Source organism: Microchirus variegatus (genome assembly GCF_963457635.1).
Source record: "Microchirus variegatus genome assembly, chromosome: 4".
Lineage (NCBI taxonomy): Eukaryota > Metazoa > Chordata > Actinopteri > Pleuronectiformes > Soleidae > Microchirus > Microchirus variegatus.
In genome coordinates, this window is record NC_139805.1 from 2,847,742 (window position 1) to 2,866,954 (window position 19,213).

General features: G+C 41.0%; 1 protein-coding gene across 1 annotated transcript; it reads left to right on the forward strand.

Moving 5' to 3' along the window:
- Nucleotides 1-255: 255 nt before the first annotated feature.
- On the forward strand, nt 256-16,961 carry LOC310925593 (carbohydrate sulfotransferase 11-like; the record flags this gene model as incomplete). The annotated part of the gene is made up of 3 exons (XM_083887574.1): nt 256-349; nt 13,127-13,203; nt 16,116-16,961. 3 exons carry the CDS (start codon nt 256-258, stop codon nt 16,959-16,961), a joined length of 1,017 nt encoding a protein of 338 aa, XP_083743700.1.
- Nucleotides 16,962-19,213: the final 2,252 nt, after the last annotated feature.

Consider the following 19,213-nt stretch of genomic DNA (forward strand, 5'->3'; position numbering starts at 1 on the left):
GCAGCAGAAACAGCAGCAGCAGAAGCCCGGTTCACTAACCCTCTCCGTGCCTTTATTACTACAGCGACTGCCGGACTGGACTATGCCAGGATGTACTGGAAGATAAGCAGCAGCAGAGGTCAGCGAGCCCGGTCAATGCCGCTGCTGCTGCTGCTGCTGCTGACCGTCATTAAGTAAGACACCGCCGGCCAACCTCGCATGAACACCGGCTGGATTGGGTTCGGCTCCTCGGTCGCCTCGTCCTCAGACTAAAGGATGTGGAAACCTAAAGTGACTCGTGTGGTTTTCGCCTTTTCTCTGGCCTTTTTCGTGATGGTCGTCTTCTACTTTAACAGCAACCTGAAGCCAGGTGAGAAAATGTTTTAATATTTATATTATTTGTCGCACATTATTTATAATAATCATAATAATGAATCATATAATTAGCAATTATAGTCTAATATCATCCTGGAACTCAGTGATTCGCAGTTGGGTACTTATATTTCATATATGACAATTATTTAGTCATTAACCACTGTGGGTACTGCAACAAAAAAATCCCATGGGGCCCAAAAAGCATTGACCGCAATAGTAAAAGAGAAGCCTGTAAAAGTGTCCACATGACACCTCGAGACATGGACACGGGCTTTTATAAATCTTTATATTATATATTTTCTTAATTTATGGAGTTTCATATTTGAAAAACATTCCTAAAGGCCATAAAAAGCCCAGACAAATCTTATTTCCCAGAGTGACGTCACAGCTGTGTACGAGCACAGCCAAGCGCGGTCACGTGGCGTCTCGGGAACGGCGCTACTGTCAGTGAACCGTACGACATGAAAACTTTATGAGAAATGTGAATAAATGAAGACAATGAGAGGGTTTTGTTTAGATTTAAAAAAAAAAATATTATGACAAAGTAGGTTTTAGTTATTTATTCGTTGCTCATTAACATTATTTTCAAACGTATTATCGATGTATTAACGAGCTGTTGTGTGGATTCATTGAGGAGAGACTGACATCGTGACATTGATGACGGTAACCGTGTAGTTGTTATGTGTTTTTTATTTTAAGTATGGAATTTATGTTGTCACCATTCATATTATTTTTACATTACATGTTATTGTTTTATGATGTGTTTAAGTTGTATTGTTAACTTTATTGATTATGTTATTTAGTCTATAATGTTTTATTGTCACTTTAGTCTTTTGTTTTCTTAGCGGAACATAATGTTGGTTCCGCGTCCCCTAGTTGTGGTGGGGAACCAGGTAAAGGACGGACCGAAATTAGAGTCGGCTCCGCGTGAGTTGGTTGTTCTGTTACCTGTGATTTAGAGAAATAAAGTCTCGCTGTCCTGCAGAAACGGTGTCGCTTCATTTGAAGAATTATATTTAGCTTTGTAACCCGCAAAACCGACGCTCCTGGCGCTACCTGTCAAGATGTCGGGATTACAACGGTGTGGACTGTGGAGCTGTGAATGTGTGATGATGTCATCGTGACACTGATGACGGTGTGGACTGTGGAGCTGTGACTGTGTGATGATGTCATCGTGACACTGATGACGGTGTGTGGACTGTGGAGCTGTGACTGTGTGATGATGTCATTGTGACACTGATGACGGTGTGGACTGTGGAGCTGTGACCGTGTGATGATGTCATTGTGACACTGATGACGGTGTGGACTGTGGAGCTGTGACCGTGTGATGATGTCATCGTGACACTGATGACGGTGTGGACTGTGTAGCTGTGACCGTGTGATGATGTCATCGTGACACTGATGACGGTGTGGACTGTGGAGCTGTGACTGTGTGATGATGTCATCGTGACACTGATGACGGTGTGGACTGTGGAGCTGTGACTGTGTGATGATGTCATCGTGACACTGATGACGGTGTGGACTGTGGAGCTGTGACCGTGTGATGATGTCATCGTGACACTGATGACGGTGTGGACTGTGGAGCTGTGACCGTGTGATGATGTCATCGTGACACTGATGACGGTGTGGACTGTGGAGCTGTGACCGTGTGATGATGTCATCGTGACACTGATGACGGTGTGGACTGTGGAGCTGTGACTGTGTGATGATGTCATCGTGACACTGATGACGGTGTGGACTGTGGAGCTGTGACCGTGTGATGCACACCTGCACTCACTTCTTCATTATTTATTATGTCAGTGAACCGTACGACATGAAAACTTTATGAGAAATGTGAATAAATGAAGACAATGAGAGGGTTTTGTTTAGATTTAAAAAAAAAAATATTATGACAAAGTAGGTTTTAGTTATTTATTCGTTGCTCATTAACATTATTTTCAAACGTATTATCCATGTATTAACGAGCTGTTGTGTGGATTCATTGAGGAGAGACTGACATGTGACATTGATGATGGTGTGGACTGTGGAGCTGTGACTGTGTGATGATGTCATCGTGACACTGATGACGGTGTGGACTGTGGAGCTGTGACCGTGTGATGATGTCATCGTGACATTGATGACGGTGTGGACTGTGGAGCTGTGACTGTGTGATGATGTCATCGTGACACTGATGACGGTGTGGACTGTGGAGCTGTGACCGTGTGATGATGTCATCGTGACACTGATGACGGTGTGGACTGTGGAGCTGTGACCGTGTGATGATGTCATCGTGACACTGATGACGGTGTGGACTGTGGAGCTGTGACCGTGTGGTGATGTCATCGTGACACTGATGACGGTGTGGACTGTGGAGCTGTGACCGTGTGATGATGTCATCGTGACACTGATGACGGTGTGGACTGTGGAGCTGTGACTGTGTGATGATGTCATCGTGACACTGATGACGGTGTGGACTGTGGAGCTGTGACCGTGTGATGATGTCATCGTGACACTGATGACGGTGTGGACTGTGGAGCTGTGACCGTGTGATGATGTCATCGTGACACTGATGACGGTGTGGACTGTGGAGCTGTGACCGTGTGATGATGTCATCGTGACACTGATGACGGTGTGGACTGTGGAGCTGTGACCGTGTGATGATGTCATCGTGACACTGATGACGGTGTGGACTGTGGAGCTGTGACCGTGTGATGCACACCTGCACTCACTTCATCTCCCGAAGAGGCTGTTTGTCTTATCGTCTGTTCATTAAGTGACTGATAAATGTGATGAACACACGAATTAGTAGAAGACTAATTAGTTGAAGATAAACATGTTGAGTGAAATAATTGGTAGTTATAAAACTACTTTTAACACGCTGTTATTCTTCCTCATAATATGACCATGAGTCTGCAGGTTTTCTGGCCTGACTTTATTTTGTGATCATTATATTAACGACAATAGTAACTATAATAATAAGCTTTAGCTTTATTTGTAAACCACCTATCCAGAAAAAGTTACAAATTTGAACTTCTTATTCTGGGGAATTTTAATTAGAAAAGTACTTAATGTTGGCATTATTTATTATGTCCTAAACTCTGGGAACGAAGTTATGACTGCAAACTTTTCACTGCTACTCCAATCTGCTGCACTGCTGCCTCAGCACTCACACTAACTAGCTATAGCAGCCTGAAGGTGTCACACCCAAACTCTTTTAAAGATACAGTCACCCCAAATTGAACATGCGTGCCGGGAGAGGGCATCAAATTAATAGAGTAAAAGAGTGACAGCCCAATTATGTATGACAGTATTCAGAATGTATTTGGTCTGTGGACTAAACAAGACATTTGAATATGTTGTTATTTTGTGGATATAGGAAAAAGCTATCAACATTTCTCAATATTTTATGGATTTTTCTTGACAAAACAACTAACTGATTAATGATGAATAAATCAATAGATGGTGTAAATAGATGATGAAAAGTAATTATCATTTGCCGCTCTACTGCGTTTCTGTGTCCTAATTACATAGTCTCAGATTATGGTCCTCTGCTATGTACTAGGAGTTGTGCTGAGAGAAGTTGCGGCTGGCTGCAAGCAGGGTTGGCCCTCACTCAGATCTGTTTCCACCTCTTTCTGGTCCTTCTCTGCCACATACAATGGTCTCTTTCACGCATGCCCTGCTGTATCAATGGGCCAAAAAGTATATAAAGCGCGATATAGAGCGTGATGTGAGTGAGAAGGGTTTATACAGGGAGAGGCCAGTCAGTGCTGTGTGTGTGTGATGTGTGACACAGAGCAAAGACTGTCCATTTTTATTAATATTCTGATTTTGAAGCGTTATTGGAGAAACTTTAACTTGTTCGCCTTCTCTGTGCCAGATCTGGTGAATTGTTACCAGATACGTTTTTCTCCTTCATATAACTTGGACATAGAATAGTCTGCAAACTGATGAATTTAATCATCAACAATGTGGGTGTTTTTCTGATGAGGCCACTGATTAAATCACTGTGTCTTGTTTTCATTTATATTTTTTAATGATACTGGTATGTATTTTGTTTTTTAAAATGATAGTTCACAGGTTTATTTAAAGTGTGGTTCGCTGTATGAGGTGCTGACTGTGCTGTGCTTACCCTTTTTGCCGAGAACCAGTTTGAGATGCTCACTCTCAGGTTGTCAGGGAAAAACAGGCTATGCTGATAAAAAATAAATGCCCATTTATATCTACAACAAACATCATCTTAAGTAGATGTTTGCCTTATCTCACTGCTAGACTGCCTTTTCTGACTTTGTAATCTGCTCACTCTGTCATACCAAAGTTCATAGAGAAAATAAATATTAATAAATAAAATAAATATATTCTACAGGCACACATCTGTTATTCCCTTAATTACAGCGTTAAAGCGTCTTCTAGATTGAGACCGGAGTGAAAACAATAAAAAGTGCGCTCTTGAGAATCTGTCAACACGTTTTACTAAGATCTTCTCGGATCTCCTGTATTTCATCGCGACTGTACTCGATCCTCGTCATAAAGATCATTATGAATGTTTCATATATGGATGTGGGGATAAAACTGAACATAGAGAAATTATCCATTCTGCGTTGGATACCAGAGCCCGCTTGGAGCTGCACACAATGCATGAGAGAGAAGAGTAGAGCCAGCAGGGGTGGTGTGGAGAAAAAAAGGCCCGCACCAGATGAGGGGCACCCTCTATAATTGCAATGCCTTGACTTAAGTTTTGTAAGTACACGCAGTCCCAGCCATAACAACACAATAAGATTAAAAAACAATGTTACAGAATGGGCATAATAATTAATTTAGTTTTTTTTCCATTTTGAGTTACTTGCCCTTCACCATATGTCACCATGATGGTCTTTCAAAAAGCCTCAGAATGCCCCATTTTTACCTCTAATTTTCAAAAGCTCCGCATGCCCTGCATTTTTTTAATACATTTTTTTTGGTACTTACTTGATGCGGCCCAGCCTCACCCGGACTCTAACTCATGTGGCCCCCAGGCAAATTTAATTTGAGACCCCTGGTCTAAATGAAGCATTTCAAACGCTAGAGTCAGAAGATAACACGTTTTAACTTAAAGGTGGAAACAGCAGTGGATCGACAACTTCTGTGTTCTCTGAAGGAAAATCGCAGATTTTCTAAGTAGTTTGCTGTGGATAGTAATCGGTTTACTTTTTTCCCCTCATGATGCTTAAATTTAAGCAACTTTTTTTCTTTTAGACAATTTTCAATCGCTCAAGACTAACTACTAATAGACACTGTCAAGAGCCAGCTAATATGAAAAAATAAAATGTAATGGGAGCCAGAGAAGGCAGTACATACATCCATTTTTAACATAAAACATGTGATTCAAATACTTAAATAAAATAATAATAATTACTAGATAACCATATATACTAGTTTTAATAAATACACAAGTTTTGTTACTCTTTAGAAGGATAAAAAGATTTGCTCTGTTTATGGCTTAGAGGAACACGTATCACCCTTTCTATATTTTTTTACATTTTCTAACTTTATTTCTGTAGGCGCTGGCAGGAATGCTGCAGAGTTTTAGGGTTAAACCAACAGAAGTAGTGTTTCCTTAGGTGGGGTTGGTGAATCACTTTAGTGGAGGAATTTCAACTAACACCTGAGACAGTGTTGCTTAGAATAGCACATGGTTTGAATCCACAGTCTGATAAGTTGTGTGGGACTTTGTCAGCAGTTCATTTAACAGTTGAGTCAGTACATTCTATATATTTTGTATATGTAAACAGTGATGTTTCCTGCTCCCCCTTAGCTCAACAATGTCATTTGCTAATTCCCTGACATTTTCATCTGCTTCTTTGTTGAATGTAAATTGTAGATGTCTTCTCTTGCTGAGTGATGCCACGTTAACAGGGGAGTAATGACACACTTTATTCCTTCACTGAAAGCTGAAACATTCAGTCTGCTGACCATTTGTTAGTTCTTATTATTGTGTGTCATTTAAGATGGGGAAAGATGGCTTTGGGAGTGGTCCTGTTGGGAAATAGAAATGTTCCTTAGTTGCTGGTAATTTCCATTAGGAAGTGGCGAAGTGTTTTAGACAACAGGCCAAATAAACGAGTGGACTGTAGCTCCTCTCTCCTTGGTAACTCCAGCCAGAGGACACACTCTCTTTGGTTGCTGCATCCAGCAGCATCACTGACCCTGGATTTCCACTGGCCGTTGCAAATCGCTTCCATTCTAACCACTGTGAGCATTCCCACCGGCCGCGCTGCGGCGCGTCTCAGCAGCGTCCCAGAAGCGGCTCGCCGCGCCGCAGCGCTATCGATAGGAATCAGTTCTATTTTTTCCGTTGCCGCTGCTGAACCTCGTAAATTTCAACGAAGCAGATCGCACCAGACAGGAAGTCCGACACAGAATCAAAGTAAAACATTTCCGCCCCCCCTAAATAAAACACAATACGCAGGTCATACAGCCCCACATCAACATTACGCCGTGACCGGTGCTGCCAGGTCAACAGTCAATTAATCAGAGCGTCTCTGAGAGTCATAATGTACGACGAGAGACTGATTGTTGAAGTGGAGAAACATAAAATCATTTATGACACTAGATCAACAGTTCTTCCACGTCGGAGAATGAAAAGAAGCTGTGTTGTTGTTGTTGTTTACTTTATACACACAGTCTATCGCTGGATCTCGCGAACTCGCGTCCGTTCAAGATTATCGCGCGATCTTCCGTGAATACCGCCGGCTCCCAAGGCTCCGCGCCGCTGCCGTAAACGCGCCCGGTGGGGATTGCCGCCGGGCAGAGGACGAAGCAGAACCGCGCCGCTGCCGTTCCGCGTCCAGTGGAAATCCGGGGTAACTGTTGGTTCCTGTAATGAGGCATAATTTGGCTTCCAGGTAAAAGTAAATGTTCTGTCAAGACTAGGATTATGCTTGTGGTGTACAAATGTACAATAATTACTATGACTGACTCCCTGTGCCTAAACGTCAAATGAGCAGCTGTTGGCATCATGTTCTACTGTTTTATCTGTTATTATGAACCTGGCTGGTTGTGAATCAGTGGTAGATTGTATCATCTCTGCTTAGGCCTGTCACGATAACAAATTTTGCTGGACGATAAATTGTCTCAGAAATTATTGCGATAATCGATAATATTGTTGTTCTGAGATAATTTTCATCTAATAAAATGATAATGGTATAATAATGCAGGCACACCTTTTCAAAGAGAAATAAACTTTTATTTTTAAAGAATATTTAACACTAGAACACAATAAATTAACAAACAAGCAAAAGCAATAAATAAAACGGGTTAGCTGCACTCTGCTGTGGTAGGCTACGCCAGGAGTCCCGCCTCCCCACACACCATGCGACTGACAAGTGACTGACATGAGGGTTCACTCATCGTTACTCTGGCTTTACACGGCAACGCTCCCGGGTGAAACCGACAAAATATTTTATCAGATGTGCCTTTCGTTTAGACGGCGACGGCGTTTTTGGGGCTTAAAAACGCAAAAAAATGAACCCACCCCCCAGAGTGGAAATCTTAAAAACGCTCCGCTGTCGCGTTCCCGTCTAAAGGGTATAAAACGCAAAAGTGTTTTCTGAGCTGCTCACGCTGGCACGACGCTGAAGTTGGCACCACATTCGCCTCAGGTTCAACAAACATGTGGATTAGAATCCATCAGTCGCACATTCAAGTCGCCTTAGCTGCTCTGATACTGATCCAGGAGTCATTTCAGCAATTACGCCGAGTCAATGTTTTGGTTTTCGACTGTGGGCGACTCGGCGCTACTAGAGAGAAGTAGAAGGAAGTTTCAGCGCATGCGCGCGCTCCTGGTGTTGTTGTATGGCAGTGCTTCACAGCGCCACCTAGCCACCTGGCATGCACACATTTCACACACTTTAGGACCCGAGAGGGAGAGAGAGAAAGACGGGGAAAACAAAAAAGCATGCAAATGGCATTTATAGCGGCCAGAAAAATGATCGCGATAATCTGGATTATCGTGCGATTAATTGATTTATTGAATATCGCGACAGGCCTGATCTCTGCTAGTCTATGTGCTGATATGCCCTTGGCCAAGACACATAACCCCAAGTAGTTCCTGACAGGTGTGCTGGCAGAGTGTGAATGGGTATGATAGATAGATAGATAGATAGATAGATAGATAGATAGATAGATAGATAGATAGATAGATAGATAGATAGATAGATAGATAGATAGATAGATAGAGACAACTCAGTACTATACTTACTATAGATTAGGAACTCATCTGAACACAGATGAAACTATTTTAAAATCAAAACTCAGTCATCTGGATGTGTATATGTTCAGGTGTCGTCACTGAGCATGTGTTGCTGTGTTCTAACATGTGCAGGGCAGAACAAGAATGCTGCTCTTAGAGCCACACGTGTCTCCGTGCAGTAAGAAAAGGTTTAGGGTGGCCAATTTCCTGTATTGACCATAAAGTCATGTCGTCTAGACACACAGCCAGAGGGAATGTGACAGTGTCCATGCAGCCACAGATACTGCTTTAAAGAATGTGTCGGTGTATATAGTGCAGAGGGGCACTACACTCATATTATAGTTGAAAGACTGAAATAAATAAAACAAAGGGCTTAGCCTAACATCTTCCAGCTAAACCTGCTGTCCATAGCCATTTAACTGTTCTACTAAAACTGGATATGAAGCAAATTACATATAAAAGATGTAACATGATAATAACAAGGTCTTCCTACAGCCTGGACCTCATTTGAGACTAATATAAGTCTGGAAAGGGTGTAGTCAAAATGCCAATGACTAATGATTTAGATGACATTTTGCAGAACCATGGAAAATGGAAGCTACAGCCTAATCGAAAGCTCTTTGGTGGCCACCATGTAGGATATATACAAAAGATGCTAGACCAGGGGTCTGCAACCTGCGGCTCTAGAGCCACATGTGGCTCTTCAGCCACTCTGCAGTGGCTCCTTGTAGCTTTAGAGATCAAGGCGACAAATAAAAGTATTTTAATATCTTGTGCATCACATCCTACGTCGACGTAAAATGCAATATTCAGTACATGTTTGGATGTGTCCTGTCCATCTTTGGATCCACATGCCTTTTTCTCGAGCATGAACAACATACAATCCAAATATTTGCTTCATTTATTTCAAAGTGGGTTCATTTTAATTTCTTTAATTTGACACAAACAATGAAACAATGGAAGAACCAGGTCTACGGGGTCTAGAGGTTTGGTATAAACTGAACATGTTGTAGTTCTTAAATGTCATAAATGAAAGAGACTATTACTATTGTATATAGTTTGTCTGTATAAAAAACTTTATACTTGTTATTATCTTCATCTTGTGGGTTTTTTTGCGGCTCCAAATGAATTTTATTTGGGTGGAGAGACGACAAAATGGCTCTTTTCATCCTAAAGGTTACAGACCCCTGTGCTAGACGTTGCTTTTCTGTCATCATCATGTTAAGCCCACCTGTAGTGTGAGAATTCTCTGTTTATGTGACCGCAGTATCAGAACGAAGCAAAAGCTGCATCTACAAGACGATATAAGATCCAGATTCCCTCCTGAGCTGATTTGACATAATGCACCCTGTGGTTCTTCAACAGTATGAGTTTGTTTTGAAAAAAAAAAAAAGTGTTAAAAGTTCTTTCTCAGTGAGTCTGGAACCAATCGATTGTCTCTTTGTGAGCTTGGGCTCGTGTCAGAGTGACTGCTCCTAAAATATAGTACCACAGCAGAAAATGTAAGAAAGGAATTACAGTGAATATCAGAGAAAAAAAACAATCATTTAAGTAATAAATAAAAAAAACACAGACTCACACACGAGTTGCTGTTCCTGGATAACAAAAACTCACAGTTTGCCCTACATTCATTCAGCAGTGATACAGCAAACACCACGGCTAGATTATTGAACATCACTACAAAAATGTAATGGGATCGTTAATGATTATCGCTCATAACCTGCAAAGGGGTTACTGCTGCTGCTGCACAAGCTAAATTCATATTAGATGATTTTTGTTTGTTTGTTTGTTTTTAAGCAGCAAATATGTTACTTTGTGTTGCTTATATCAATTAACATACTTTGTATTTTTTAATTATATCCGCGAGAAATGCGGATATTATGGAATCAGTCTCGCGCGTCCGCGTCCGCAGATTTTAGCCGTTAATGCGATAACTGGAAAGGCGTTTGAGATTAAATTTTCTTATTTTTTTTATGGGTCACATACCCCCTGTAGATGATCCCTATTGATTTTGAGCTGTCTACCATTATTATTAATTAGTTAATTAATTAATTAATGATATAAAAAACATATTTTCGCCTGTATCTTCCAAAGTATTGCAGGTATTGGCTTCAAATTTTGCATGGGCATCACATACCACCTGAGAATTATCCCTATCTTTGTAGCTTTATTATTAATTAGCAAATGAGTTAATTTATTATGCTAAAAACACATTTTCGGCTATATCTTCCAGACTGATGGAGATATTGCCTTCAAATGTTCATGTAACAACTATCTACAAGTACAATCATTATTACTTTGGCTATGATTGGTAATAGTTACATAATAAGTTAACTGATTAAGTTATTAGAGAACAGAAAAAATAGTTAAGGCATTTTTTCTTTATTATTGAGCTCATTTGGACACATTGAGGATATCATGGGTTTATTTAGCACTTATTCATAATATTTATTACATTATAATATACATTTATTAATTATCATATAAAAAATAGTTAAGCCTCCATTTCTTTATTAATGCATTGAATGGAACATTTGAACATATTTTAGCTTTTTCATGAAATTTAATAAACATAGTGTATGCTTTTTCATGACATTTGGACACTTTGAAGATATGGCAGGTGTGGTTAGCATTTTAATATTCATAATATTTAACAAGGTATAATAGGTTAACTAGTTTTATTAAAAACTAGAGAGAAATGTATGAGTTCAGGTATTCTGTGTTCAATATGGAGTTTATATGGATACTTTGAACATGTATAAAGTGTAGTCAGCATTATATCATAATATTTAACAGTTATTTTGTTGAATTCATTAATAATTAATTAAAACAGTTAGTGGCAGGTGCGAGTGCGTATACTTTGGGTATATTGGAAAGTTGAGGATTGGACAAGTTCGCGGATATACCCCCTTGCTGTCGGCCCCGACAGCATAGGCTAGTTTTAATATGTGGTCATAGTATAATTATGTTGATTTTTCAAGAAATTGTTGGGAGTTTGTGTGATCTATCTGATCTCATCTATCTTTCTGCAAAAAGCAAATGTGTTTCCCATAAAGATCTTCAATAACACACAGAGCTCATTTCTTTTTTATTATGAGGGACAAGCTAAACCAAAACCATATACCCACATTACACAGAACATTTTGAATATTATATTTATTTATTTAAGACATTTTGATTTATTTTAGCAGAAGTTGCTTTTAATTAAGTCTAAATTGAAGTCAAAAAGCTGCAGTAGCACACAAAGTCCCACAGAGTCTTTGTCCCAATTAAAGCCTGGGCTCAGGTAGTGAGACTGTGTCCTGATGGATTGTAGCTGTGTAATGTGATGCCACAGTGAAAAGTCACTCCTGCAAACAATAGCTCAAGTATGTCCCCAGCAGTGTTGCTCTGTTAACCCACACATTACCTCCTCTGGTTTCTCTCTCTTGCTAATATAAAGAAAAAAATGTATTTTATGTTATGCTCACTACCATTACAGTAGTACTGACTCAGAATAAGGTCTGCAATAATAAATACAAATTTCACATTGTTATTTTCCACCAAACATTTTTTAAGCTTGCTTTGTTGAGTTTCAATTGTTCTCTATTCATTTCTAGTGCTAAAAGTGGTATAGCACTCAGCATCTATTAAAGCGGAACAAGACCGGAAGTTCCTATTATCGCTGTTTTTTTGGTGTGTATCTGCGTCATTACCTTGTTTATGAAGCCCTGACGGTTCGAAACAAACAGTTCAGCGTTTGCTGAGAACGTTGTGTTTTATTGTAATCTCGGGGCTCAACGAGATCACTGAAAATCCCGTAATAGTTACGTAAACAGCGGTTCTCCTGAACAACCGATCGTCCTGCTCAGGGCACTAGTCCGGGCACATCCGGTTACGTACATTGAACCGCAGAAGAAGAATAACGTCCGTTGTGGAGGTGTTTCACGAGCAACAGTGTCTTCTGACTCTGGGTCTGACTCCGGGTCAAAGTCATAAAAGGGAAGCTATTTTTAAACACTGTTAAAACAATGTTTTGATAATGAGGAGCAGTGCATCCGCCGTTCCAGAGGGGGGCGCTACGCTTCTGAGAACGGATGTGCTGGATAGTACTGGCCAATCACAAGACTCTGTCTTCTGGGGGTGAAAGTTCACTCTGAAATCTCGCAGCAGAAAAACACCGTCAGAAAAGAGGATTTCTATCGGCTCGTTTACAGCAACTAGGAGGTTTTTGACCATAAAAACAAGTTAATATATGTAAGTAGACCTCCATAACTAACATTTATGTGCAACAGGACCACTCTATGTCACCTTTAAAGGTGGATATCCAATATTTTGTCCATTACATAAAACCAAGCTTGTTGCCAGCAGGGATTCATGATGAGATGTGGAGAAAAACTGAAGCTATAAAATCAAGTTTAACATCACTAGCCATTATTAATGGTGCAGGGTAATATTTCAAAACAAAAGGCAGTTGCTGGTTTAGTGTGAGGGGTTGATTGGCGTATATAATTTTTTTGCAACCATTGTTCAGGTAGACTGTGAAATTATAACTTCAATTTAAATTGTCTGTTTTCCCCACAGCTTCCGAGTCTGTTGGTGAAAGAAGCAGTGGTCAGAAGTTGAGGAGAAGTCCACTACAGACGCTTTATGACGACCAGGTCAGTACACTTTAACTGAAAACTAAGACTGGAGACTGGAAGATTATATACTGCTCATTCTCCTGTACCAAAATCCGTCGAGATAATCAACATTTGTAGCTGGCAGGGACACAGAGCTACTGTGTCTTACCTGTTAGGGTTAACCCTTACCTGTGTCTAACCCTGTCTTCACTTAGGTTAGGTTTGCATCTCTTAGGTCAGGGGTCTGCAACCTGCGGCTCTAGAGCCACATGTGGCTCTTAAGGCGACAAATAAAAGTGTTTTAAAACTTGTGCAACATCCAATGTCGACGTAAAATGCAATATTCAGTACATGTTTGGATGTGTCCTGTCCATCTTTGGATCCACATACCGTTTTTCTTGAGCACGAACAACATACAATCCAAATATTTGCTTCATTTATTTCAAAGTGGGTTCATTTTAATTTCTTTAATTTGCCACAAACAATGAAACAATGGAAGGGGGTCGTACCTATGTTCCCCTGGTCCTATGTTCCCCGTTTTCCCAAAAAAAGGTCCTATGTTCCCCACTTTGTATGTAACAGGGGAACATGGGACCCTTTTTTTGAAAAAGGGTAGGGTTAGGGTTAGGGTTAGAGAAAGGGTCCTATGTTCCCCAGTCACATACAAAGCGGGGAACATAGATATGGTCCTAATGGAAGAACCAGGTCTACGGGGTCTAGAGGTTGGGTATAAAGTGAACATGTTGTAGTTCTTAAATGTCATAAATGAAAGAGACTATTACTATTGTATATAGTTTGTCTGTATAAACACCTTTATACGTGTTATTATCTTCATCTTGTGTTTTTTTTGCGGCTCCAAATGAATTTTTGGGTGGAGAGACGACAAAAATGGCTCTTTTCATCCTAAAGGTTGCAGACCCCTGCCTTAGGTCAATGCCAACAAAGGTTTTCAAACACTTGTCACAGAAGTGGTGATTGCTCGTCTTTGAAACAGGGGAAGCTCATTTCATTCATACTACTCATTTTTAAATGACAGTGATTCTTCTGCATTTTATTTCATGAGCTGCAACACAAATAAACAATCCTATATTCCTCTCTCTGAGTTTCTCACTGCAAACATAGCCTTGTCGTTGCCTTCTCTCTCAACACATGATGTGCCTTTACATCACCTGATTCAGCGGAGGCGGAAGCCTGTCTGCAGTTGAAAGTTTACAAGCAGCAGCGCCGAGTGCAGCACAGAACATAGGAGAAAGTGCGTGAAAGGAGAAATAAATACAAAACGGATGGTGAAAATGCAACATCTCCTTCCACTGCTATGCGGATGACACCCAGCTCTATGTCTCCACCAGGCCCTCTTCCACTCTCCCACTGCTTAGAGGAAGTCCAATCTTGGCCCTCCTCTGACTTCCTCAAACTAAATAACAATAAAACGGAGGGACGAGTCGTCCCTCTGACAATATTTCTCTGACCATAGGTAACTCCACTGTCCCTCCTTCCCCTCAGGTAAAGAGTCTGGGTGTCGTCCTCGATGGTACACTTTGTGAGCCAAAATGAGCCAAACCAATGGAGAAAAACTGTCAATGAAGAAAAATAATGGTACAAAAAGAAATCAAGGGACATTTAGAATAGATAAAATTGTGCGATTAATTGCGATCAATCGCGAGTTAACATTAATGCGATTAATTGCGATTAAATATTTTCATCCTTTGACAGCACTAAAAAAAATGTAGGTAGAAAACACTAAATCCACTCCATCCTTTGTAGAAGAGGAAGGTAACTTCCTAACAAAACCAACATCCATCCATCCATTATCTACCGCTTCATCCTCCACCAGAGGGTCGCGGGGGGTGCTGTGCCTATCTCAGCTGACATTGGGGCGATAGGCCGAGAGTTCTTGAGGCAACCTCTAAAACATGCACTTCTTTTTCATATAATCTGGATGCTTTTTGTGTTGTTTTCTGTTTGTGTTTTAACTGTGTAAATGTGTAAAGCCCAATTTATACTTCTGCGTAAAGTGCTCTGCGTAGGTTACGCAGGTGTCCGTCACTCCGTCAAGGAACAACGGAGACGGCAAGAGCTGCGATTGGTCCTCAGGACAGGCCGAGCGAAAATGCTCTGTGCCGGCTCACAGTGAGCACCGAGCGTCTACAGACGCGGAGCTGATCCCCGCCGACAACGCCGCTGCCGAACTATAAATACGACATATCTTAACACACACAGCACATGTTTAGACTCTAAATGGCCAATTTCTTGCCTCAAATTATCTTAAAACTGCGTTCCGGGACACAGAAAAGTGACAAACGGCCACTGTTTCAACAACAACAGTCTTTCTCCCTCGGACGCCATTGCTCACTGTAGCCAAAAGCACAACAACCTTGGGCAGCGACCCCTACTGATCGGGCGGGAAATTGCAGCGCCTATCCGTCACCACGGCGCAGAAGTATAAAGGCTCGAGTGGTCTACGTGGTGACGCAGACGGATAACGCATTACGCAGTCGGAGAAGTATAATGTGGCCTTTAATCTCAATTTCCTTATTTGAATGTCTTTTTAGTGGCTGTTTATATTTATGATCAAGTGAATAGAGCCGAGTAGGCTGGGCTCAACACACTCAACCAGCTTGCACTGAAAGCAAAATCATCACAGTGATAGGACAATCCCACAGTAAAAACTACAGCCACTTTAGAGGGCAATGTGTGCATAGAACTAGTCACTATAGTAAGTACGAATGTATATGGGAGCTGGCTAAATGCAAACCTTGAAATTGTGGCACTGAAGGTAAACGGTTCAAAAAATTTAGGCACAAACATTGCAAAAGGTTAGTCTGGAGCCATGTGTCACAGAACAGGACAGAATTATTTTTGCAGCATGTGCAAAACCAACCTGCTTCAGGTTTTATTCCACTACTTTTTCCTTCACTTGATAAATATGTTTTTTTTCCTTCTCCCTGCAGATTGAATCAGCAGTACAGTGGCTCCATCATGGCCGACGGGAGCTGTTAGAGGAAGCTTGCCACTCTTACACCCGCAAACGCAGAGTCCTTATCCCAGAGGACCTGAAGCACGTCATTGTTGACGATCAGCATGGTTTGCTGTACTGTTATGTGCCCAAAGTGGCCTGCACCAACTGGAAGCGGGTTCTCATGGTACTGACCGGTGTTGCAGGATCCCAAAGAGATCCCTTGGCTATCCCGGCCAACGAGGCACACATAGCGGGAAACCTCCGCACCCTGTCTGAGTACTCGACCTCCCAGATCAACCACCGGCTGCGCTCCTACATGAAATTCGTCTTCGTGCGGGAGCCGTTTGAGAGGCTAGTGTCTGCCTATCGCAACAAATTCACGCGAAGTTACAACACGGCTTTTCATAAACGATATGGAACAAAGATAGTGCAGCGGCACAGACCGGACCCGCAGCCGGAGGCTCTGGAAAGGGGAAATGACGTGTCTTTCGAGGAGTTTGTGTATTATCTCGTGGACCCTGGCACTCAGCGAGAGGAGCCCTTCAACGAGCACTGGGAGAGGGTGCACTCGCTGTGCCACCCGTGCCTTATTCACTATGATGTGGTGGGGAAATACGAGACCCTGGAGCAGGACTCCCGCTACGTGCTGCAGCTGGCCGGGGTGGAGGACCGGGTCAGCTTCCCTGCCTCGTCCAAGAGCACCAGGACTACGGGAGACATGGCCGCCCAGTTCTTCCAGAACATCAGCCCTTTTTACCAGAAAAAACTATACGACCTCTATCGTATGGACTTCCTGCTTTTCAACTATTCCAAACCGTCCTACCTCAAGTTTAGATGAGGCTGGGACAGCGACCAGCCGCAGATCCCACTTGACCTTGTGAAGCCAGGAAGAGTACAGTTCTGCTGGCCTTATTATTGACACTGTTTGAAAGATGCACCAGAAAAGATGAGGGTTTGTTTTTACTGAACAAGAAGGGGAGGAGCTCCTATCATCAGCCTATAGGCAAATTGTACAGTATTTTTCACTGAACACTTACCAAGTGGAAGTCGGTCACTTTCTCTGAGTGTGTGAAATGCTATTGGCCTTTTCATTTTATTAGTTTGCTATTTCAAATGTGTATTTTGCACAACAAATGTACATCCACAAGGTGAGGTAACACAACGAAAGTATTAAAACGGTGAATGTTTCCATTCATAGGTGCCTTTAACTGTGGGCCTTGTTTTGATCCAAGCAAGAGATGGTGAACTGTGAACTTTTCTTTGTTCGTTTGCTTGTTTTATGTGTGCGACTGTGATAATGTCTGTATTTATTGGAATTTCTGACTCATTCAAAAATAGGTATATAGTTCTCACAGATTTCAAATAAATGCATTTCATCAAGAAGTTGTGTGTTTTGAATATTTGACTTTTCAAGCTTTTGCTTATTTACTGACATCAGTCACCGCAGCCTTAGGGAATAATTACATCTAGTATAGGTCCCGTGTTATGTATTGAATCTGTTCCATGCTGAGGCAAAGCCCAAAGTCACAATTTTGGGCTTTGCCTCAGCAGCTGATATGCTGCAACATGTTAGTTGTGTTGCTCGTATACTATCAGTCTTGCAGTATTTACTGTACATGCTGTTTTAGTCTTGTGTGAATGTTTCACACAGCTGATATAAAAGAGATCAGAGCATCTTCTATATTGAAATGATTGCTTACTGCTGCCATGTTTTCCCACATTCTGAACACCGACTGAGCACTATTGTCGTTTTAGTCAGGCTTCCTTCTCCTTAAGAACAACAGGCGAGATGATGATGTAGTAAGAAACCACTAAAACATGACTGAGTCTTGTTTTTTCACATTTTGGGGACTTTGTATGGCCCACTGAGTCCCAAATATCAGTACTAAAAGATTAAAAAGTTAATTTTGCACAATAGGGGACCTTTAACAAACACCCTTCAGTAGTCATCATCATCATCCACCCTCAGCTCAGACTTAAACCACACCAAGTGACAACCTCTGCACATACATATACATGGATGCGCAAATACACAGACATACAGATACGCATTTTGGTTCATGATAGAACCACCATAAACTGATACAGCCGTTGTAAACGAGTACACCTTTTCTATATGTGGTTGTTAACATATAGATATAGGTTGGTACTGCACTTATTCAAACGCATATCAGTGATGTTAATGTTACAATGTTATCATTATTGACTTATTGTGTTATGCAACTGACTTCTATCCAGTGTCTCTCTCTCTCTTTCCCCCCCATCTCTCTTACACCTCCCTTGTCTGTCTACCAACCCTCACCCCCACCCCCCCTGTCCGGCCCGGTCCTCCCACACCAATCGAATAAGTAAATATATAAATCAATAAAAAAAACAATAAACATGCATAAATAGCAAGACGGGTATTACAGTCCCGTAATTACTCGTCCTGCAAACAGCAAAATCTGTTCAACACCAACAGACATGCAGGACAGGTTAAAAAGAAATAAAAATAAAATAATATTTCACAAATATTGAGAAAACATATTTCTGGTTTTATTTTGAAAAATAAAAATGAACAAATGATGCACGGATTCCTCTAATCTTAACTATAACCGATGAAGGCCTTACCTCACTGTAACCAGTTATTAGCTCTACACTTCCAGAGTTCACATTCAACAACACTGACCTCTGGTGGAGAACCGCATCAATGATAAGTGAGGTCTGTTTATATAACAGCTAAAATAACGTGTCACTGTATGTCAAATAACATATGAATTAAACTGCATATATTATGCATCTTTTAACAAATTCATAGCGATCATAGTTACAAAAATGTATAAACAAATAAGTATTTACATTTATTTCACAATTTTTTTAGAATACATTGTGTCAGAAATACAGGAAATCAGATTTATTTCAGAACCTGGTAATCAACTTTTTGCCAGATGTGTGATCCAGTATATACAGAACAATCAATATGATGAAAAAGAATTAAGGAAACATAATAATGTCAAACTTAATCATATATACACACACCACCTATGCTACTGTAACAGTTTATCGTTATATATGTGCATGGGTTAGGGTTAAAATAAAGCTTACTGTGCC